At 33.1% G+C, this 25,217-nt stretch overlaps 1 protein-coding gene across 5 annotated transcripts in view; it reads left to right on the plus strand.

The window, feature by feature from the left end:
* Positions 1-25,217, plus strand: part of LOC141461022 (uncharacterized) — a 45,789-nt gene that overhangs the window by 10,705 nt on the left and 9,867 nt on the right. Inside the window, exons 2-3 of one of the 5 annotated variants that reach the window (XM_074141628.1) lie at positions 2,749-3,003; positions 7,207-8,127. In XM_074141628.1, the coding sequence (XP_073997729.1) occupies positions 2,789-3,003; positions 7,207-7,291 (300 nt within the window). In that variant the 5' untranslated portion in view covers positions 2,749-2,788 and the 3' untranslated portion in view covers positions 7,292-8,127. Of the gene's footprint in view, positions 1-2,748; positions 3,004-7,206; positions 8,128-13,131; positions 18,547-21,403; positions 25,135-25,217 lie in introns of those variants that run through there. The other 4 variants (XR_012462467.1, XR_012462469.1, XM_074141629.1 and 1 more) reach the window with 4 other exon arrangements.

A 25,217-nucleotide genomic window follows, 5' to 3' on the forward strand; every position in this document is an offset into this window, starting at 1 on the left:
AAAAACTTCGAAAAAAGGGTCATTCGTGTGACGACCAAACATCAAGAACAAGTGGGTGTTGCATCACGATAATGCTCCTTGTCCCACAGCAATTTCAATAAACCAGAGTTTTTGGCCAGTAGAAACATTCCTGTGGCTCCTCAGCCTCCTTATTCGCTTGAGTCCTTGTGACTTTTTTCTCTTCCTGAACTTGAAAAATCACCTCAAGGAAACTCATTTTGGGGCAGTCGAAAACATTCAAACGGCTGTAACCGACCAGCCGAAGGCTATTCCAGTATCGGAGTTCGAGCACTGCTATGAGGAGTGGAAGAAACGTCTGCAACGCCGTATGGCTTCAGAAGGAAGTTATTTTGAAGGTGACAATATAGAATTGTAATTCTTTTTGAATAAAAAAATTTAAAAAAATCAGTCTCATTACTTAATTTACAGACCTCGTATGTAAACCCAAAGTAATGCTAAGGTGTTAGAAGAAGTGGTTAGAAATTCTTTCACCTACGCCAGGGTCATTCCATGTCAAATCAACACGGGGTCTGAACCTCACCATCTCGGATTTTCTTGAAATTTGGCACATGTGTACTATTGGTATAGACTTGGAAAAATATGAAATTTTACTGTGATATGTCAACTGGTTTATGAGTTACAGGGCTGTAAAGTTGCCAAAAATGGGCCGAAAAACAGGGAACCCCGTGTTTTTGAATTACTGTAGAAGCTTTCCTAATTGAGCTATAGACTTGGGATTGGTGTCATTTTATAGCATATATAATGCCCTTTCCTGTGATATGCGACACCATATGGGTTAGGATTAATAAAGTTTGTTAAATTTAAATTTTAAATTTTTTAAAAAGTACATATTTTAAAATTTTAAAATTAATTCTATGAATAGCTAATAGTGGTATGAATCACTGGGCAAAATATTAATTTGGGACGACAATGGCTTCATTGTTAAAAAAAATTAAGTCTAAAGCTCCAATCCGATTAATTCAACTCTGAATTCATGTTAATATAATAATGCTAATAATAATTCCACTAATAAGTCCAAAGTAAAACATACTGTTAAGTAATAGGATCTCTTTATTATTTTAAGCTTAAAAAGGCTTCATTTGTTTGATATGCATCACTTTCTAGAAGGACATATGTAAGTTCTTCCTGTCAGAGTCACAGGATCAATTTTTATCAAAACATCCACTACTGAGACCCAAAGAATATCAGCATTTCTTGGATACGAGATAATTTAGAGGGTCCAGCTGGATGAAGAAAAGTTACTTTTACTTCATCAAGTTCTTCATTTTTCTCTAAAACATATCCAAGCCACCAGTTTCTTTATAGACTACACTGATATAACCTGAAATGTCGGCTAATTTTAGTTTATCAGGGAATTTTGAAACTTCGCAAGCTTCTGATTTCATAGAAACGTTTTTAACCAATATTTTGGATTGACTTCTGGGAATGAAAGCATGGTATTGCTGTGTTCCTTTAATAGCCAATGCTTGAGCAAACCGATTTTTTAAAAAACACTCAGATTCAACATAGTCTTCCTGGGTTGAATATGCAAAGTCTATGTTGGTGATGTTTTCTACTGCCCACTCAAAAAGTTGTAGTGAAGTTTGGATTTGATTTCCATAGGGTCGTTGCAAACTGGCACGAGCTGCCAGTCTCTTTACCGAACCCCCTACGCCATCACAAGGCCCTTTGCCGACTTAAACCAACTTAAAGAGGCTGTTATCTCAGCCAAAGAAGACTGTTCTTAAACAAAGATATTGAATTGAATTATTTTTGTATAATTTGATTAACTGCATAATTTCATTAAAATAATATATTATAATTAATATGAATAATTACTGTAATCATAATTATTAATTCTAAAAATGATTTCAAAATCAATATTTTAAAACTTAATAATTATTAATTATGATTCATTGATTCATTATTACTATTTTCAATTTATTTATTACTTTAATTTTATTAAAATATATTTTCCATGAAAAGGAGCTTTAGTCTTAAATTTTTTTAACAATGAAGCCATTGTCGTCCCAAATTAATATTTTGCCCAGTGATTCATAACACTATTAGCTATTCATAGAATTAATTTTAAAATTTTAAAATATGTACTTTTTAAAAAATTTAAAATTTAAATTTAACAAACTTTATTAATCCTAACCCATATGGTATCGCATATCACAGGAAAGGGCATTATATATGCTATAAAATGACACCAATCCCAAGTCTGTAGCTCACTTAGGAAAGCTTCTACAGTAATTCAAAAACACGGGGTTCCCTGTTTTTCGGCCCATTTTTGGCAACTTTACAGCCCTGTAACTCATAAACCAGTTGACATATCACAGTAAAATTTCATATTTTTCCAAGTCTATACCAATAGTACACATGTGCCAAATTTCAAGAAAATCCGAGATGGTGAGGTCAAAAATGGTCTTTTTTTGTGTTGATTAGACATGGAATGACCCGCCAGGCAATTATGTTTATCACTAAGCAAATTATTCAATAAAGTACTTATTATACGTAAGTATAAAGTTCTTAAAACTGAAAAAATAATTAAAGAAATTTAAAATGAAATACAATTGAATTTGTTAATTTGATTATGCCTTTTTTTTTATTATTTTATTTAATTATTTTCTTTATTATTATTTCAGCAGTGATTTTTTTAAAAATGCTTACCCATTAAACCTTCAAAATATAGTTGAATAATGTTGTTAAGTATAATAATTAATCGATAAATCTGGGTAACTATAGGTATGTTGTTCAGGCGGATGGAGACAACCTCAACACAAAGATGTACTTGTTGAACGTGTTGTTCTGGTTCTACGCCGTCCTAGCCATAACTTCCTGTATAAATCTATTCCCGGAAATAGATCGTAATGAAGAAAAAGGAAATGTAGAGGATAATAATGCTACAACGTTGCAGATAGTTACAGCACCAGTTAGAGACTGCCCGCCGGGAGAAAAACGACTAAATGGAAATTGTCGTAAAGTTTTCCAACCAAAAGGGTTTGTATTATTGATTATTATTTTGCTTATTTTAATCATTACTACCATATTTTATGTAAGATGAAGTTAATTGGTGACAACTTTACTTTTAAAAATAAGAGTTTTAGAGAGATTATATTAACTAGTGCAAGATTTTTTTTAATCTATTCGGCTTTCTACGACGTTAAAGCCGTACATACAGAACATTTTCTGGTTCTAAACACATCCACTTTAGGTTTGCTCTGAAGTATTATTAATGATACTTAGTTTGATCTTGTCATCTCTCATTTTTACTGGTTGTAGAACAGATAATCTATGTTAATAACCTGGAAGAATATATCTAAAGAGACATTCTAAGAGTCAGTTCCTAAAAATCTTAGGCTTACTTCGAAAAATCAACTTCAATGTATGCATCGATAACCTTGTAAGCAGACTTCTTAGCTTCGTAAAATGATTTCAAGTTGATTAGAAGTACTTTGATGCAGCAAGTGTCTGCAAAAGTATGAGAATTAAGACTTTAAAGAAGTGATTAGACTAAGTGTAGACTAGATTTCAATGCGGAGATCCAAGATTTGAATGCAGTAGCTGGCCTCTTAGATTTTCTCTTCCAAGGAGCTTCTTACAGCTCACTGTCCTATGATGGTCATTGTAACGAGAGAGCTTTGTCCGGAGGGTGTCAGTTCATTAAAAAAAAAAAAGCTCCGGGCGCCAACGATCTCAGATATTGACGCGCCTTAAATTAAAAATAAAAATTCTTGAAGTCGTTGGGATACAGGTATGCAAGTAATTGCAATTATTATTTGGTTTATTGTAAATACAATTTTTATAATCTTTTATTGTAATTTATCACTGCAACAGTTGTAGCAACAAGCAAATATGGTGAAAGAAAAAAGAAATAAAAGAAAATCATGAGTGGAGAAGGCACCCAGTGGTGCCACTCCAGTAACGTGCTTTGCTCTCACGATAAGAGAAGATCACGAGGCCATCTTCTCTTCAATCTCCTTAGAGGATTACCTGGTAATGTGGAGGAAGATTGGTGTTCTATGAGAGGGTTAGGATGAGCTGCTGTAGAGGAGTGAAATTTGAGGGAAACGAGTGTTAGCAAGAACCTGTAATGAAAGGGATTTTGAGGTCATTTAGTAAGGTTAGATACATAGAACGGAGCGTTAAGAAGTTTTCGAAGTATTTTTGGACTGTAATGCCTGGAGGCGTAGTGAGTTGGAACGCTTAGTCGATCCCCATACTTCGATGCCGTATGACCAAATAGGTCGCAGTAACAGAAGATATAAGAGTCTTTTGTTATGTAGGTTAAGTTTCTAATGTTTGTCAAGTAGTCTGGCGAGAAGTTTTGTAGCGTTGGTTAGTTTCTTGTCTTTTCAGTCTAGTATGGGGGTTCCTTGTCAACCATTTGTCTAGGTGCAGTCCAAGGTAGCGTACTTTGTCCACAGCTGGTATAGGAGTTTGGTTCAAGATGATGGGAGGTAGGATTTTCCGTCTGAGAGTAAATACTATAAACTTTGACTTTGTAACTTTGGTTTTGATTTGCGTATATGTTGTTTAAATTGTTCGTCTCTGTTTTGAAATTTAAACTGTTTTCTGTCTTAGATATGTACGAGGGTCGTTTGAAAAGTCCGTGCAAAGTCAGAGAAATAGCACCACTGGCGCGTATCGAGGTTATGTTTAGTTAGTAGCATCTCTTGGAAGAACACACACCAAGTTTCAGCCAGATCGGTCTATTTCTTTGTGTTTGGCATTCGTTTGAATCGAGGAAGTCGAGTGATTTTCAAAAAATGGACGAAAAAGAATTTCGTGTGTTGATTAAACACTACTTTATGAAAGGCAAAACGCCTCAGGAGACTAAAGAGAAGCTTGATAAACATTATGGTGACTCTGCACCTTCGATTAGAACAGTTTATAAGTGGTTTCAAAATTTTCGGAGTGGCACAAGTGACGCTGAACGTTCTGGACGGCCTGTTGAGGTTACTACTCCAGAAATCATTGATAAAATCCATGATATGGTGATGGATGACAGAAGAGTGAAGGTGCGTGAGATTGCTAGTGCTGTGGGCATCTCGAATGAACGGGTACATAATATTTTGCATCAACATTTGGACATGACAAAGCTATCCGCAAGATGGGTGCCGCGATTGCTCACGCTTGACCAAAAACGAAATCGTGTGAAGTGTTGCAAGGACGGTTTGCAGCTGTTCCAGAAGAATGCGCTGGACTTTAAGCGTCGTTTCGTCTGTGGATGAAACATGGATACATCACTACACTCCTGAGACCAAAGAACAATCTAAACAATGGGTTACCAAGGGGGAATCTGCGCCAAAAAAGGCGAAGACCGTTCCTTCGGCCGGAAAGATTATGGCGACTGTCTTTTGGGATTCGCAAGGAATAATCCTCATCGACTATCTGGAAAAGGGTAAAACTATTACAGGTTCATATTATTCATCGTTATTGGACCGTTTGAAAACCGAGCTGCAAGAAAAACGCCCACGATTGGCCCACAAAAAAGTCCTTTTCCATCACGACAACGCACCAGCTCACACCTCAGCAGTTGTGGTCGCAAAATTAATAGAAATAGGGTTCCAACTCGTTTCACATCCCCCATATTCTCCAGACTTGGCTCCCTCGGACTACTATTTGTTCCCCAATATGAAGAAATGGCTGGCGGGAAAAAGATTTTATTCAAACGAGGAGGTGATTGCAGAAACGAATGGCTATTTTTCAGACTTGGACAAATCCTATTATTCGGAAGGGATCAACAAACTAGAGCAGCGTTGGACGAAGTGTATAAGCCTAAAAGGAGACTATGTTGAAAAATAAAAAAGGTTTACCCCAAAAAATTAAGTAGTTTTTATTTTTGCACGGACTTTTGAAACGACCCTCGTATATCATTTCTTGCACTTTTCCTTTTTTGTGTGTTGGTTTCTGATTTAAGTATCTTTGTGTTTAGGAGATCGAAAGTGTACTTAATCGAATTTAAGTAAAATTTAAAAAAAGGAAAAATATTTTGGCAAAAAAAGAAAATGCTGCTTCTGTCTTTATTTTGATCTTATTCCAAATTAGACTGCGCTTTTCCTCCTGGTTTCATCAAAAAATTTTCGTAAAATTCGAAATACGAACTCGTTCAGAAGAACAATAGGAACTGTTCTTTTTTACTGAATACAAATAAACTGCCACTGCTTTATTGCGTTTTTTAATGCATGTACAGGACAAAATCAAGTCTTCATTTTCATCAATATTTCTAAAATTTAATTTTTTTTTTAATTTTTTACGGCTTTAAACTAAATTTGTGAGGTATCTAATTGAGTATAATAGTATGTAGAATGACAATGTTAAATTAATTTGCGATTATTTCTTATCTATAAGCAAAAAAGGTGAACAATATATTATTAATTGTAAAACTGCTACTAATCAACTAAACACTGATGCAGAACATATAAATATGCCCATTTAAGCACCTCACAGTACTTGATATCAGTGCCTCATTTTGGCACCAAATTTTAACCCCTCCTCAACTGGTATCGTCGGGTCAAATTTGACCCTCGCGTTTTTCTTTTGAGTGGCATTTTGTGAGGAATTATCTATAAACATCTCCCATTTCTCTGAATTCTCCTCTTTCATCCTCACCAACAATCGACCAGACAAATCAGTCGTTCTTGAGCAGTGCAAGTAAATAAAATATAGGTTTTGAATCAAATTTGACCCGTCAATACCATTTACGTTATAACTTTTTTCTTAATAGTTTCCTATTTTTATGTTTTGGAGTTTGTTTTCTGTTCTATTTTTTAATATTATTGCTAATAATTGGTTCTGTTCAGTTAAACTGGTTAACTAGGAAAGCTAAATTTGACTTTCTCGGGGACATTACGAAAAAATAAAAAAGAAAACCCCTCATATAATTCCAAATAAAAAAAACTACCGTCGGAGCTTCATTGTTTGTTTTTACTGGCAACAAAACGGTGGTGTTTTGTACCAAAACAAAGCCAGTAGGTTATACTCGCAGCATGATAATTCAGTACTTGCAGAATTATGCAGGTTATTATTATAGGACTTTTCTTGGAATGAACATCTAACTTTAAGAAAATAACGTTTTTCAGTAAATATTATTTTTTGTTTTTAGTTGCATTTTTTAACTTATTTTGTTTTTCTTAATCTTAAAATTCTGAATTTAATTTTCTTGCCTAATAATTTACCAAGACTTTGCTTGATTAACAGTGATACCAATAACAATGGCAAGACTAGAAATGTGTCCAAGTTGTATCTTGAATCCAGAGCGAACAAATGGTCAAAATTAGATTAAATCGTCGTTTAATCATAGGAAGACAAATTAATTTGCAACCAAAGGATGAATAACTGTTACAATAAGATCATTTATTTTTTTTTGTCTTTAGATTTTAGATATTATTAATGTTAATTTTGTCACAAAAATTTGTTGTATTTGTTTCATAACCTCATACTCTATTTTAAGCCTGCCTCCTAGATCACTTTATTTACTTCTCTAATAGAATTGATAACTTAGAAATGTCTAATTGACATAGTACAGGTTCAGGTACAGGTAACTTAACCGTATTCATCATGAAAAATAAAGGGAAAACTCCTGTTTTATTACATGATCTTGCTTTAATTTTCATGTTGAATTGGGCTAAAGTTACTTGAGGAAAAAACCCGTAGACTTCGCTGTTCGGTAATGTGCAAAACAAAAGCTACCAAAGGCTCATTAGGCGTCAATGAAATTAATCTGTTTTTATAATTTGAAAAAAAAAAGTTATCAGTAATGAAAACATTTAACTTAATGAACTTAAGCTATTATCTTGTGATAGAAACTCAGAATTGACCATTCTGTTGTTTCTCTAAGGGTTACTTTTTACCTTGGAAGTCTAGTTCTTAACCTATCAACAACAAAATATATTTAGCTATTAAAATTCTCGAACGCTTAATGTTTAATAAAGTAAATATGTGATCAATAATATTTGATACTTACGACTTTGGTGAACATAATAATTGTGACAGAAATTGATGACTGATATTATTTAGATAATTTTGTATTATAGTTTTAATTGAAATAATATTTGTTTATATTTTGTATTTGTTTATAAATTGTAAAAATTAATTTTAATATAAGGTTATTAACTTGCATTTATTGTTTTTTAATGAACTTAGTGTGGTTGGTTAAAACAAATTTTACATGTACGAGTATAGTCCCGGATTGATGAAAGAGCGCTCTCTTACACGATCTGGTGAGAGAATGAGGAACTAGACTGATAATACCGTCTGTATATTACTTTGGGCTGTATAATACATAAGTAAAATGGGTAGGGAGAACTAATGGTGTTCAGGGCAAGTTGGAAAGCATTTGTCCACAGAGAAAGGGATCTGATGTATGTTTCCTCCTTTAGCTAGTGGACGGGCCAAGTATAGTATCCAAGACTCCCGTGACCCGTCCACTTTAATGGAAAACTCTCTGGACATAATTTTCCTGTCAGTTGCGTCGTGGTGGAGGCGTGAAGAGTTTCCTAGTGAGTGAGTGAGATAGAAATTTTACAGTAAAGGCTTTCCCACGGGCGAACTGAGACGGTGTCTTTTCCAAACTCCTCTTCTTTGCTTTGGCACCATTACTTACTACGAAGTGGTTTCCATTGTACAATATAAAATGGTTTTCTGAGTGCATTTTTCAGAAATTTAAAGATTAATAATTAAGAAGTTGTTTTAACCATTTAGTAACCTACCAAGAGTAGGTGAGAAAAAGTCAGTTTTTTTTGTAAACAGAGCGTTACATTTAATTACTTCTGAAGTTGATTACCCAAGAAAGATATAAAATTTACTATCTTCTTTTGTGACACAGCAATACATTTAGACGGAATTATAAACAAAGATATTTGATATGTTAAGAAACAAAGACATAAAATTGAATTTTGGGGAAAAATTTAAAAATAGAATGATAGATTTGTATCTGCTTCAAACTTAAAAGAAATTCTGTCAACCCATTAAGGACCGTAACTATTTTATACAATTTATAATGATATTTTGTCAGATACTTCATAATAGTGAAAAATGTTTAAAATGATAGGTGGTAGGATTTTCCGTCTGAGAGTAAATACTATAAATTTTGATTTCGTAATGTTAGTTTTGATCCTCCAGTCCTGTAAGTGGTTGATGTGTGTTTGTAGAGCTCGTGTAGCGATAAGAGGATCGGAATGAGGAGATAAGACTGCTGTATCGTCAGCAATTTGACGACGGTATTTGGATGTTGAGGTATGTCTGCTGTATATAAGGAGTAAAGAAGAGGACCTAGGACACTGCTCTGAGGAACACCAGCTCGAGCTAGATGGATATCAGAGTCTGCTGCTCCACAGTTGACTCTGAAATATATCGATCTTTTATGTAGGATTATCCCATCATCTTGAACCAAACTACTGTACCAACTGTGGACAAAGTTGGACTGCCCCTAGACAAATGGTTGACATGGAATCCCCCATACTAGACTGAAAAGACAAGAAACTAACTAACGCTACAAAACTTCTCGCCAGACTACTTGACAAAACGATCGAAACTTAACCTACATAACAAAGAATTTTATATCTACTGTTACTGCGACCTATTTGGTCATATGGCATCGAAGTATGGGGATCGACTAAGCGTTCCAACTCACTACGCTTCCCAGACATTACAGTCAAAAATACTTCGAAAACTTCTTAACGCCCCGTTCTATGTATCTAACCTCACCATCCATAATGACCTCAAAATCCCTTTCATTACAGATCTTGCTAACACTTGTTTTCCCAAATTTCATTCCTCTACATCAGGCTCATCCTAACCCTCTCATAGAACACCTATCTTCCTCCACATTACCAGAGTAATCCTCTAAGGAGATTGAAGAGAAGATGTTCTCGTGATCTACTCTTATCGTGAGAGCACGTTACTGGAGTGGCACCACTGGGTGCCTTCTCCACTCGTGATTTTCACGTAATCTTTTTATCAGGTACCATATTTGCTTGTTGCAACAACCGTTGCAGTGGTAAATTCCAATAAAAGATTAAAAGCAATAACAAAAAATGTTTAAAAAAAGTTATTTTTGGAAAAAGTATGTTTTTCTCAATGTTTCCTTTCTTTTTTTTTTATAGGAATAATAAATATTTTATTAAACAATAAAACCTAATTTAATTACTAAGGAACGGATTTTTATGTATTTAAAGATGCCAAATATTTAATTAAAATATGCATTTATTTTCGTCAATTATGTGGAAAATATGTGATTTTCTTAAAATATTTTCTGGAATATTTAAGTAAAATGGACATTTTTTTTTATGAAAATGGAATTTTGGGGGGGGGCAAGTTATAATTATTTATACAAGAAAAGAACATTTTTACAATTTATAATAATTTATTAGGAACAAAATAATTTGTTTTTACAAGTTATAATGATTTATACAACAAAGAACATTTTTACTATTTATAAAAAGATGTGTTAAATTTTCAATTTTGAAAACTTCACTCTTCGAAATTGTTTGCAACCACATGAAATCTTTATAGATATCTTCCAGGTAGTTTTTCCGCAGAGTGCTCTCGTCAGGCATTTTTTTCCCAATATAGGTCTCTAAGAATCCTTTGAAATGAGGATTTTTAAGTTTGTGGAAAGGGATATCTGCTGTAACCAAAGCCCGACACAGATCTGTACTCAGAGTAGACTTACTTGATGATGGAGATGTAAGGAAGGCTTGATAGGACGTCCTCTCTTTCTTTCTGTTTTTATTCTCTATGTGCGATCCGGTGGCAATATGTTGGGTGACTTGGGAACGTTGAGAGCAAGAAACGCGCTTGTCACAAGCTGTGCAGTACAAAATGTCTCCATCACTTCGAAAAAGTTCTGCTGGAAACTCGCGAAGATATTTAGCAACCTGTTGTTTGTTTGAGGCATTTCACCCAAAAAAGAATACACTAAGTGACCGAACGAAATGAATTGGACACTTCAACGAACGAGCTGAAAGAACAGACAACGTCAGACAACTTCAAAGAACTAACAAGTGCCCGTCACTGTTTAGCAGCATTCTGTGTAAATTACAATAACCATTGTACCCACTGTGATTCACAGCCCTACAGTCTGTGGTTCACAGTTCCTGTCAACCACCTCCCAATTATGAAAATATGCCCAAAATGAAAAATATGAAAAAATATGTACATATTTTGATTAAATATGTAGAAATATTTATTTATTTTAATCAAATATGTATAAATATGCGATAACATCCAAATATGTGGAAATATGTGAAATAAAAGTAGACTCAAACGGCTTAAAAAGTGTCAGTATGAATACTTCTAGTTGAAAAACGTCTGTAAATTGCCTAGAAAAAAATATGTAAATACATACGAATCCGTTCCCTATTAATTACCATTTACACGAATAAAATCATTAATTACCTACTTGAGAATGAAAATTAAAATGTCAGAATTCCGTAAAACAAGTGATACATAGAACGATATTACATATTTTGCACTTTGTGCGGATAATTGATTTACTTCCGGTGGCTGCACATCTCCTTTTCTTTTTGCCTTCCGTTTGCGCTACAAAAGGCCCTATTTTGGGCATACCTAACTGAATGTCGAGGAACTAATTCAGCAGGAGCTAGTAACTGACAACCGGGTAAATGGGTAATATTCCCTCCTCCTCCTCCTCACCTGAATCTTCGTCTGTCAAAACAGAAGGCGCAGGGGATTCAACAAAAATTTATTCGGGGAACAACCCATCGTCGTAACTTCAACAGAAAAACCAGGCCTAAAATAAAAGAAGTTGATGTAGCACAAAGGCTCTTCGTTGCCATATGGCAACAGCAAACTTTAACTTGTAAATCCAATGTAAACATTGCAAAATTATTTTTTTGTCTAGAGGTACACCTACATCCACCAAAACGAAAAACTTTGAGAAATTTCTCTTAAAATTAAACAGTAAACAATTAATAATTAACTAACTCTAGGAGCTGCTGGAGATATTGGAGATCAGCCATTATTTTATCATTTTTCTCACTTAGTTACTCGTCATAAACTAAAACCAAACCTCTAATCACAAAGAAAAAGGTTTCCTCTAAACACCAATAACTGCTAATAATCGACAAACCTATCACAAGATGGGTGGTAACTTACGAAATTATAAAGAATTTTGCGTTGCCATTTGGCAACAAAGTTCCTTAATGGGTTGATACCTGAGTATTTTAGTCAGCCAGTCTTAAACTATAACAAACTACATCAAAGGTGACGAGAAGTAATTAGGGTCTCTTTCTTAAATATTTCAGTTTGCAGAATTCAATTATTCCAATGAAAATTGAAAGTGTATATAATCTAATATAATATAGTCTGTCCTAAGGCAGCGTTACCCAACTTTTTTTTGGCTCGCCTACCACTTGGTAGTATATCATGCTAAATTGTACCACTTCGTAAAAATTATTGTATTTCGAGAAAATTTGTTATTCCGAGTGTGTTATTTTATTATTATTATCTTTATTTGTAAAAATATACAACGTATCTGCTACAAAGGAGTTCATGTTCACTTTATAAACTTTGTGAAGTGTAAGATCTTAGTTTTAAAACTTTTTAAATAATTAAAAATTGTGTACATGTTTTTCTCTTCAAAATTATTAATTAATTAACAAAGTTCTACTTTAAGATTATTATATTTGTACCCAAATCTTATAAATTAATTTCTTTTAAGCATTCAACTACTGTAAGTACCAATTAAATTTAATGTTGCTTGGATAGAGCTTACTCATTACAATCAGTTATCATTTTCTGTCACATGATAATTCTATTAAATTTTCTTTATCTTTTATTGATAATGATGTAGCTTTTCCTAAATTTTCTTAATAGAGAGGACCTGAAATTCAATTATCATTTGTGTTTTCGGGTTTTGGAAAGTACTCCATGAAAGACAATTTTAATCCTGTTAAATGTGCTATTATATTTTCTCGTATATCTTCGAGACAGATTAACCTTATCACTATACACATTAACAACTTTACTGTATAATATTATTAATTAAAATAATTTTTATGTATTATAGGGAAAAAAGTTTCTATATTTGTATGCTTTAATTTTTAATTTTATTTTTTATGTCCGCCATTATTGATTATTTTTCGCGTACCACTAGGTTGGGAAACGCTGTCCTAAGGGATAGATAGCGCTGGTAGTACTGTCGACCCTATTCATTGCCAAACACTATTCTGGCAATTAGTGGTGCGATCTGGAGTTTAGGGTGTAGATTTTGTAACCAAAAAACCGAATCCACTACCAACTAAAAGATCTATTGTGGCACCCAAAGGTGTTACTATTTATATTTTTGAAAATACAACACTGGATGATATCTTTGCATGATACGATAATATCTTTTATTTTAGGCACACAGATAGGGATCATTAAAAGAAAAAATTTTTCGGATAAAGCTGACTCTAAAACAGAAATTTTACGTTGAAATATCAAAATCAAAATTCTGCACGATTACAAAAACTATTACTTAGTAAAGTGAGAGAAAGCAAAATGTTTTTTTATATGAAAAACAAATCCAGAATTTATGTACGAATTTAGAATGAATTCAATCGAAGCAGTTGGACTAATTAAAAAGATCGGTGAAGAAGAAGAAAACAGATCTAGTTAAATTACGAAGCAGGGTACGTGCCTCCTTGATTTAAATTATGTTTAGCAGCAGTATTTCGTCATAAGTTGGCGTGAAATGGTAATAAAAATAGATAAGAAAATTATCAAGAGAATACAAACATAAAAAGAGAACCAAAATATCTCCTAATCAGTTGTTCGTTTGATGCGCTATTGTATACAAAAGATAAATTGAATGAATAAAATGTCTTTTTGTATTTTTATATTTACTGTCGGTTTCTTGTGCATAATTCAGCAGATAAATGGCCATTCATATGAGGAAACATTAGCATCCTATCGCTCGTACGCACCACACAGTGATTCTAATATCACTAAAGTGAACTTAGTTCCGTATTCTAGTGAATTAAAAAAAACCTATAGTGATGAAATTCCTTCAGAAAAAAAGAAAGATTTTGAATCAGTATTACAAAGTTACATCAGTTATCAACAACCAAATGAAAGAAATAGAAGAAGTTATAACACCTACAATCGGTCGCAGAATAGAAGATTAAACAGTACAGGTAGAGTGGATAATTTTAAAACTCATGAAATGTACAATACTAATTTGCTTAGTGCTAGAAATAATGCCACATGGAATAGAAATGTTAATAACCGAAGCGTTCATTGTTGTAACAGTAGTAACCTTCAACGGAGACGGCAAGATGGAATGTTTTTAAACACAACTGCACCAGTTCGCAAGATAAATTCATCACATAATTTCAATTACGGCAGTTCATATCCAAGAGACAATCGTACATACAGTTCAAATTCTTATAATTACCAGCTGAATAATCGTAGCCATCCGTATAGAATAAATAATACTTCGCTGAATAACCGATGGTTTAGAAAGAAACGCTCTCAACCGAACAGTTATTATAATACTTTAAGTTACATCAATCAAGAACAATTATCAAAACATCATCAAGCTCAGGTTAAATATTCTAAATTAAGACATATCAAGAAAAGGGAACTAAATAATAACCTTGTTGTAGAAGACAACAGTAAGTACACATTGTCATTGTTAAAAAAACTGACAACACCAACAATTTTAAGCACCACTAAACAAACAAAGATAAAGAATGTGTTTATGTATGACGAAGTAAAAAACATGCATACTCTTCCACAATTTACAACACTATCCACTGAGAACAAACCTCATGATGATACTGTGTTAATACAAGTACCGCCTAGAGCTATCCATTGCAGCCCGCGAATGAAATTTGCAAATGGTCGATGCAGACACGTCTGGTAACCTGTACTAAATGGTATTGAGGTATGCATTCGAATTCAGCTCTGTTTTTTTGGGGGGCAGAAGTAATTAAGAGAGTGATTCTTCGATATTATTTCAATTGATTTCTTTATTTAAATGGGACAAACAAAAAATCACAAAATACAGATATTTTTTGGAGGGGAGGCGCCATATTTGCCCCCAAAAACATTATTTACTTCGATACTGGTCATACAAAACTTGGTTGATTCTTCTGTATTTTTTCATCTACTTTAGCACCTTGGCAAGTAAGAAGTGAAAGAGCCTCAAGCGGTTTAATTGGTGTCCACTTACCTCATCATTAAAATTGTCGAGGAGGAATGCGGTAACCTTGGTTGGTTGGAATGATTGATATTAATTAAACGACTTCCTCGAATTTTTTTAAGTACCAAAAATGTGTATGTATTTATTCAAGTGTACTGTTCAGTACAAAATTTTGAACAGATATGCGTATTTCTTTGGATACCAAATGTCCTATCCTTTGTGTAGACTCACTCATATGGCAGTTAAATTTCATTTATTGTTATTTTTATTTGGATGAAGTACTTTCATGAATACACTTTATCTAAAATACCAAATTATTGACTGTTATCATTGGTACTCCCTGAACCTCTTAAAATATTCTAATCTATAGGTTATTCACTAATTATATTACATAGTTATTACTGTAAAAATTTTGAATTAAAAAAGTAAGTAGGAATTATACATTCTTGTTAATAATCTCACAATTGGTTAGCAGCGCTGTGATAATCGATTTAAATACAAATATCGAATCAAATCCAAATAAATTCCAATTTTTCTATCTTGCAGCCCTTTTCAATTAAAGTTGAATAAAAAAATTAATTTGTCTTTGGCCTTTAATAATAATAATAAGTTACCTAATGCTTTCATGTCCTTTAGCAATAACTTTCTTTCGGTGACCTGCATTCTATGCTTTCTCAGAAGACTCTGCCCCACACTTCTATTTTATTATTAACAAATAGGAATAGATGCTCTATAAAATGGATGCCAAAACATAACCCTTGAGTAAACGGTAGCTTACATGAACTATCGAATGTCCACAAAGCCTAATCTAATCCAAAACTTGTCTTTTACTTATACTAAGACAGCCTATTTTAGGATTAGATGACCCCTCATGTGGTACAGATCAGGGAATTAAAATATAATTTGACTCCCACATCAGCTGTTCTCACTAATTGAGCTACAAATACTTGTGTGCAAGTTTATAAAAGTATTACATTATTCACGTTTTTGTAAAAATTATTTATAAAACAATGAATGGACTATTAGGTTATTAAGCAACATTGCAATCACAAGACGCATGCGTCATTGTAAATTATTGTAAGAAAATAATTAGTAGTTGTTAATTGCTAACTATAAAACATTATAACCAAATTCAATTCACTTTTTAAGTCGCAGTTTTGGTTTATTTAGTAAACATACAATGACTGAGAACAATGACAAATATTTAGAGGAATGCCTATGCCTTATCCATAACAATAATAATGAAACAGTTGGAATAATACCTCTAAATGTACAAAGTAATGTAAATAAAATAATTATTATGTATATTTATTTTTGATGAAATTCATTGACCTTGTTTCTGTGAAGGTTATGATGCCTTTTATCACTATTCTATTCTTTAAACTTTATCCATAGTTTTGAATATCACAATCAACATTAGAATGTTAAAATCTAGGATTCTTGAAAGTAAAATAAATTTGAAATATTGGTTAAAGTATTAAAGCATTATTTAGAATTTTATAATAAGTAAAAAAGTAATAAATAATAAAGTAAAAGACTTAAATTCCTTGCAAGTGCTATACATTCTGACGAAAAGAAATGCAATTAATATTAACTGAAAGATTGTTATATTGATTCCAACACCATCTTTGCGTAAAAGGATCATTTTTGAAGTAATAAGTGGTACCTAATCATTGGTGAAAGAAATGTTTTACATATTAACATTATTAATTCTTTTCAAGAATTATGGATTATTTGTACCACATATTTTGGTTATTTTTATGAGAGTTTACTACTCGAGAAAAGATTTAGAACAATCTTCTTGTTCTCTGGTTTCGAACAAAATATAATTTCACGTTGAGTAGAAAGAACATTGTTTTTCGTTTTTTTTTAATTAGCCAAGTTAGAAATAAAATATTGCTTTGAGTCTTAACAATCAGCCAAAGAAAGCCAGTGGATCTGAAAAAGTGTCAGATAATTTAGTGTAAGTGATTTAATCAATGTTTTCTTCAGTTATTCACATTCTGTTGTAACAATTAATTTCAAATTTATGTAAATAAAATAGTCTAAATCAATATTATATTTGAAATATAACTTTCTGGGAAACCTATTTCGTAGATTTCATGGAAAGAGATTTTTTCTTTTATTGTAGTTTCATTTTATAAGCTACTTATACTTTTAAAGTTTAAAGAAGAACGTTTAAAGAACTGCCACCATTTTTATTTATTAAATCACATTATTTTCTACAAAAATTTATACTTTTTTACAGTAATATGAAGACAATTTAGAATACTTTTTTCTTTTAAATAAAATTAAAACCTATATGAAATTTTTGGATTCACATTTGCGACGATTCGTTCAATAAATCAACTTTATCAATCGAGTTTACCATTTTACTTAAAGTTTGTTCTAGTGTGGTGAGTAGGTAGTGAGTTAAAAAACTGAGGTCTTTTTTGGAAGGCGCATAACGGCTCATGCGAAGAACATGTCCAAACCACAATAACCTTCTTTCGTCTACCCTATCCAGGAAGGTTCTATCTATATTGACGGCTTCCCTTATGACCCGTATTTAGGACTCTGTCAAGGACTGTCATAAAGGTTTTTTGCATTCAAAATCACCGCAGTCAGTGACTTTGACTTTCCAAAGACTGCCCCACTTTTACTACCTCTCATCGAGTAGCTGAAATTATCAGCAAGCTCATTCTTAAATGCCTAAAAAAAGAATCTAATTGGCTTTTTTTTTAACGAGTAAATTGTTTTGAGGAAAACAAAAATCATACTGAAGATGGGAATTTGAATAAAAATAGTACAACGACAAAAACTATTATCTCACTAATTAATTTCAGATTTTCAAGATATGATAGAAAAAATCAGTGACCTTTTAAGAGGAACGCTTTTATTTGAATTTATTTTAGGTCAATTGATTCCCAATAAATATCGAAGTCAGTGAAATATTTAGTAAAGATGTCAAATCAGAAGAAGCGCGTCCTTTAGGACCGATCAAAATTGAAGAGGAAGTCGCATAATTGTTCAGAAATTACTTAAATTACTCTAAAATAGCGAGAGAATTATTGGAATGGACACTGCGTACTGCCTCATTAATTGAACTGTGAGGTAAAAACTGATCCGTTCCTGAACGAAATGATCACGGCTACGATTATTGTTAAGTTTAGAATATGGTTGTCCTCATCGATAGTGAAACATGCGTGGATATCATGTGAACAATCCGTGACACATGTAATTATCTGTACACGAAGTAACAAGGAATGACATTGTGACATTATCTTTTTTGTAAAAATTATAAAATTGCATAGCATTGTTTTTAGTAATAAACTAACAATGTTACTGGTGTCTAGGTTATTATTACTATCGTTACTACCTTTGGCCGTTGTTTTAATAGAAATTGATAAGTAAGTGTTTAATATTTGTTAATTTTAATACAAATTATTAGTAAATCTGTTTATGGAATTAGTAGAAAAAGTGCAAACTTGCAGAATTCTTGGCAAATCCTTTTTAATTTAAAAGTCACTTTGCCGTGTATGTACGCTCAAATTTCATCCACTTCCTAATTTCAGCCCTCTGTAGAAACCATTAACTATTGTAATGTAGCAAAATAAACTTGCCATAACTAATCTTTTTAACCAGATTAACTTATAAAAATAAAAATTTACATATGTATACAATTAATAGCGAACAATCGAATGTCCTTTGCACCGGGAGTTCTGATTTTACAATAACTTACCTTTGAAGAATAATTTATCAAAAACTAAAATAATAAAGCCAAATGTCCGTATTTAGTACATTTTAGTGTCTTCGAGGATTGAACAGTATGAACACAGACGATAAATAAATAATTCGCTTTTGAAGTTTCTATTTTTTGTAAATTATGAAATACTAAAAACAAAAGGTAACTATTAGGTTACTAATTTTGAAATTTTGGAACTCGATGTTATTATTTAAGATAAATAAAGGAAAAAGCAATATTTTTTAACCAATTTTGTTCCTTTTATTATATCCAAAAACACGTGAATGTCCTTTTTACCTTCAGTTAAATTTAAAATAACAGGCGGAGCGTCCATTTTACCAAACTTTATTACTTTTTTTTTTTTGGAACCCTTGGTTTTTTAAAATTATTTTTTCTGCCAACATTAAATAAGGAAACAGACAATTATTTTAACTTTAAAACTCGTAAGTCTTCTTTAATTTTTAAAACGACAAGAAGTCTTGTTTGTTAATAAAACTTAAACGTAAACTGTTTTAATTTGAAATTGCACTGTTCACTTATTCTTTAATGGCACTTCGGCCTTCGAAGGACCTTGGCCTCTTCGATCACTCACATTCACTCCTGTCCACCATAGCAGCGACTCTTCACCACCTTCACTCTCTTAGCTGGTTATCTGCTCTTTGGCGTCATCTGGCTATCTTTTCCTGGTTCTTAATCCTGGTACTTTCCGTTGCCACCTTTTTCCTGGATCAACAATTTCTTCTTCTTTCGTAAGCTCCACCAGCAATTCCTAATTGACACTAGATTTCTGCATTCTTAAATTGCTTTTCCTAGCCATTTTAATCTTGCTCTTCTTATTCGACCCACCAAATTCAGCTCCAAATTCAGTATCATAATGCTTCAACTTTAGTTAACCTGTACCTAAGTTTCTCTTTCTTGATGAGCGAAAGATTTTTCTAAAGATCTTTCTTTTCAGAAAATTCAACAATTCGTTCATCAACTTTTGTGAGCACCGTTGCCTAATTAGCGAATGTTATGCTTGAAACTCAATATGGTTCTAGAAATTATCAATTTCGCATCTGTCGCTAGCCTTCAAACACTGATATTTTCAATTATTTATCGAAAGAAATTGATTCTCAAGAGTTGTAACATAATCTTGCTTTAATAATCAAAATCTTTGATAATAACACTGCAGCAAATTTATTATTTTGAAACAAATTAACCTTACACTTAACAGACAAATAGAAAACTGTTCAGCCACTCTTTTTTTTAAATGTTAATTGTTTCTTAAGGTTCCGGCAGACAAAACGTGACTTGTAGCGACGATCGAGAATATAACATTTCATTGAAAGCAATATCTTTGGCCAGCGATCCAGTGCTGTTAGTTTGCTCACTGGCCGTCAGATGATGCTACGTTTCTTTTAGTTTTGTATAATTTTTGTTACAATGGGCGCATTCAGCAGACAAGAGCGCTACGGAACTATCCGCTGAATGGCGCACTTTTAACATCGCTCTCACATGTGGCAGCGGACGCCATCTTATGGAGCGGAAATTTTCTATGCCACTTCGACGGAGCGGTGATCGCTACTAATTTTTAACCTTTTTAACTGTTATAATTAAAAATATCTAATTATTTATTAAAGTATTATTTTTATTTCTATATTCCTTTCAATTTTTATTTTATTTTTTAATATTCGTTTTTTAATTATTTAAATAAAATAAATTTAAATAAGCTTATTAGAGTTTTACAGAAAATATTTATGTTAATAACAAAACTTCTTATATCAAGGAAGCACAATAAAGTTTTTCCACTCACTTGTGCGGAAAGTGACACTAATGGGAATTTCCCCCCACTAGTGTGGAAAGTTGGGCATTACACAGCTGATTTTAATTGAGTAATGAGAACTTCCCTACATGGTTGCAGAAAAACGTATTTTTGCCTGACAAATTTTTATATCATTCAACGAATTGCAAAATAAACAAAGATCTAAACTAGGAATCGAACCCTGTACCGCAAAACATCTAACTTTGCGGCGAGTCGCACACTCTCTCACTTATAATAGAAATAAAACAGATGCCGAATATTTTCACTTAAAATATTTATTTCATGATTTAGCTTTTTGATTAAATTTATAGTTATTATCTGCATTTTTTTTTTTACTCAAGGTTTTCAAAAAATGTCCGGAATTAATTGATATTAAAAAACAAAGTAGTCTGTATTTTGTTTTCCTTCCTAGTAATAGTAAAGTAATAGACCATCTTTACGTCTAACTACCAAATTAGGTGTGGTGGACGGAGGCGACTAACAAACATACTTTACTGTAAAATTTCTTTTTATTAACCATTAAATAAAATCCAAGGCCTAAAGACCGGGAATCGACCCGCACCACAAGCTTCGCAGTCCTCGCCTCTAACCACTCGGCTACCGTGGTGTCTCCTTCCTACCTTTTCTTCTTTTTTCCTTTTGTTTCAGTTCGACACATAAATTTATCACTCTTTTTTTTTTTTGGTTACTAACTTTAAACAATTTGTTTCAAACGCAGAGCACTAATACAAGTACCAGATCGCAATTGCCAACAAGGTTACAAGAGAGATTCCAGGGGTAAATGTCATCGAGTCTTTATGCCAAAAACACCACCTCCTGAAGAATATAGTGAAGTGTATAGGACCATTTTTGGAAGTAGTAGTAGCACTTAAGGAATTTAAATTTTTTTATTCGCAAAATCAAATAAGGGACCAAAATAACGGACAACTTCTGGAATTTAGTAATTATACTATCTGTAGGAGTTATCAATGTACCTGCTTCTCACCACAAAGTGATGTTTTTAATTAGTGCTTGACATGATTTTAAAAATCAAAACTATAAAGTTAATTAGTTTATATAACCGGTTATGAATAATTATAGCAAGCTCTAACATTTATGTAAATAAATGCACGAGAGATAAGAATTTAAAAGAGAATGAAATAATTAATTTGTAAATCTCTCTTTTGTCTTACTTTTGTATTAAAATAAATAAATATTGCTCTGAATAGATCCATTTTATAATATTGTTATCCTTAAGAGTCTTAAAAGACTTTTCTTATTATAGAATCTTATTTAATAAATAACATTTCATAAATCTTTTGTATTCATTGTTTAGTATTTATTGAAAGAAAAGTTTATAAGACATTAAGTTGTCAATAAGTTCATGCTATTATTCATTCCCTCATAATTCTGTTTGTATTATTGTTTATTCATTTTCATTTTTGTTTTGTTTATTTGAGAATAAAATAGAAATCTACTAATAAAAAAAAAAACATTGGCAATACTTAAATGACCTTCAAAAATATTTATGAGTGTAACTTCATATAACATTGCACAATTGTATGACAGTAACCTTGTGTGTATCATCGCACGTTTATGTGGCGCATATTTTTTTTATGAACTGTTAATATTTTTCATTCATTCTTTTTTCTTATCTAACACTTGATGTTGGCAATTGCAACATTACATGAGTATTACACGAGGTGTGGCTATTAAATAACGAGACTGATGGTGTAAAACATTTTATTTTAAATTTATACATATTTAGTTATTATCACCTTCAATATACACCACTCCCCTATCCCTACAACGCTCCATGCGAATTTACCATTGTTCGAAACAGTGCTGGAAGTCTTATTCTGTGAGCTCCTGCATGACGCGTGCCGCTTTTTCTTTCACAGCTTCAACGGACTGAAATCGTGTTCCTTTTAATGCAGATTTGACTTTGGGGGAACAGATAAAAGTCACATGGGGAGCCAGATCAGGCGAATAAGGCGGATGGCCTAAAACTGGGATGTTGTACTTGGCTAGAAACGGCCTTGACAGACAATGCAGTGTGAGCCCGGCGCGCTGTCTTGATGGAGAACCCCGTGACTTGTTCTTCCACAAACTGGGTCTTTTTTTTCCTTATTCTTTCACGGAGTTGAGCAAGCACCTCACGGTAGTAATGTTGATTAATTATAATCGATATTTTTAATCTGTTTTGGACGTGGAAGGGCGACCCGGGCGGTCATCATCTCCGACGTCTTCTCGGCCATCTTGGAAACGCTTGAACCACTCAAAAACTTGTGCACATAATAAACATTCATCACCATAAACTTCTTTTAATAAAAGAAAAGTTTCAGTAGCGGTTTCACCAAGTTTCATGTGAAATTTCACGACCATTCGTTGCTCTACTACATGTGGAGCATCATGTTTTTCGGCAAAACGAAACTAACACCTCTTACACAAACGACGGTTCCGGTCAGACAGATTTCTCTACAAACATGTGAGACCGCTGCAATCGAAAGAGAAGGCTTTACACTGCAGAGCTGTCGGTCGTTAGGATTTGGCGCATGCATACGTAGTTCTTCTGTAGCAGCATCAGCCTCGTTATTTAATAGCCACACCTCGTATATAACTTAAATTAATAAGCTTCAGCGAGGGAAGGGATTGGCTCCGTGAAGATCGACTCCAACCTTGTTTTTTTTTTTATTTTTCCCTTAATAAAAGCTTCTTATAACTCACTGTTCAGGGATGTTGTATGTCCGAAGGATGGCAGTGAACTGAAGAAGGATTCATGCTCAAATGGACCGCAGATGTTGACGCGTCTTTAATTAAACGAAACAAAAATAATAAAAACTTCATCGAGGAATGAAATTATCTAGCGGTTAACTTCACGTTCCTGGCTTAACGCAAGGGGGTTCCACATTCAATGTACCGTCGTTGCAAAGTAGCCAGGTATAACTTGCTTTTCTTCAGAAGGCAACATTTTCCTCTCTGTTTAAGCACATCTGTCTGTTTAATAGCAGTAATACGAATGCTTTGCTCCATTTTGCAGAGTCAAATTTTTATTCTTAATTTACTTTAATTAATTATCGCTACACGAGCTCTACAAACACACATCAACCCTTACAGGACTGGCTTTTCAAATGGCGAATCAAAACTAACGTTACGAAGTCAAAGTTTATAGTATTTACTCTTAGACGGAAAATCCTACCTCCCATCATCTTGAACCAAACTCCTGCACCAACAGTGGACAAAGTACGCTACCTTGGACTGTACCTAGACAAACGGTTGACATGGAATCCCCCAGACTAGACTGAAAAGACAAGAAACTAACCAACGCTACAAACTTCTCGCCAGACTACTTGACAAACGATCTAAACTTAACCTACATAACAAAAGACTCTTATATCTACTGTTACTGGGACCTATTTGGTCATACGGCATCGAAGTATGGAGATCGACTAAGCGTTCCAACTCACTACGCCTCCAGGCATTACAGTCAAAAATACTTCGAAAACTTCTTAACGCTCCGTTCTATGTATCTAACCTCACCTTCCATAATGATCTCAAAATCCCTTTCATTACAGGTTCTTGCTAACACTCGTTTTCTCAAATTTCATTCCTCTACAGCAGCTCATCCTAACCCTCTCATAGAACACCTATCTTCCTCCCACATTACCAGAGTAATCCTCTAAGAAGATTGAAGAGAAGATGGCCTCGTAATCTACTCTTATCGTGAGAGCAGTATAGCAAGAGCACGTTACTGGAGTGACACCACTGGGTGCCTTCTCCTCACGTGATTTTCACGTATTTTGTTATCAGGTACCACATTTGCTCGTTGCAACAATCGTTGCAGTAGTAAATTCCAATAGAAGATTTAAAAAAAGTACTAAGTTTTTTTGTAATTAAGTTTGATTCATGGCGACCAGTGCTCTTTAGGCAGGCAATGTTCACCTGTTACAAAAATTTGTAAATGCACTGGAAATCTCAGTTATCGCTTGGGCTAGATTCTAACATTCTTGGCACCTTATTTAGCTTTTATTTCAGCTCCTGAATTAAGTTTAATCAATATTTCTTTATAATTAGATTAGATATGTTTTGGTTCAGAAATGGGAGATTTCATATCAAACTTTTAACAATATAATATAAAATATTCCCATCCTAAAGTACGAATAAACTAATTTTAATGAACCAAAATAATAATAAAAGTAATTTTTTTCTTCGGAAGAGTTTGAAAAATGAATAAAAAGACGTGCAAACAATTATTAGTTATCTAGCGCAAATATCCTTATCTTTAGAAGGATTAGCTATTTTTAGACGTCCGAATAGTTTTAAAAAGCATATTTCTTACATGACAAAATAATTCATTTTTTCTGCAACCATGTAGGGAAGTTCTCATTACTCAATTAAAATCAGCTGTGCAATGCCCAACTTCCCACACTAGTGGGGGGAAATTCCCATTAGTGTCACTTTCCGCACCAAGTGAGTGGAAAAACTTTATTGTGCTTCCTTGATATAAGAAGTTTTGTTATTAACATAAATATTTTCTGTAAAACTTTAATAAC

The sequence above is a fragment of the Rhodnius prolixus genome, unplaced genomic scaffold, assembly GCF_049639745.1.
Source record: "Rhodnius prolixus isolate KJV_2025 unplaced genomic scaffold, Rpr scaffold_6, whole genome shotgun sequence".
NCBI lineage: Eukaryota > Metazoa > Arthropoda > Insecta > Hemiptera > Reduviidae > Rhodnius > Rhodnius prolixus.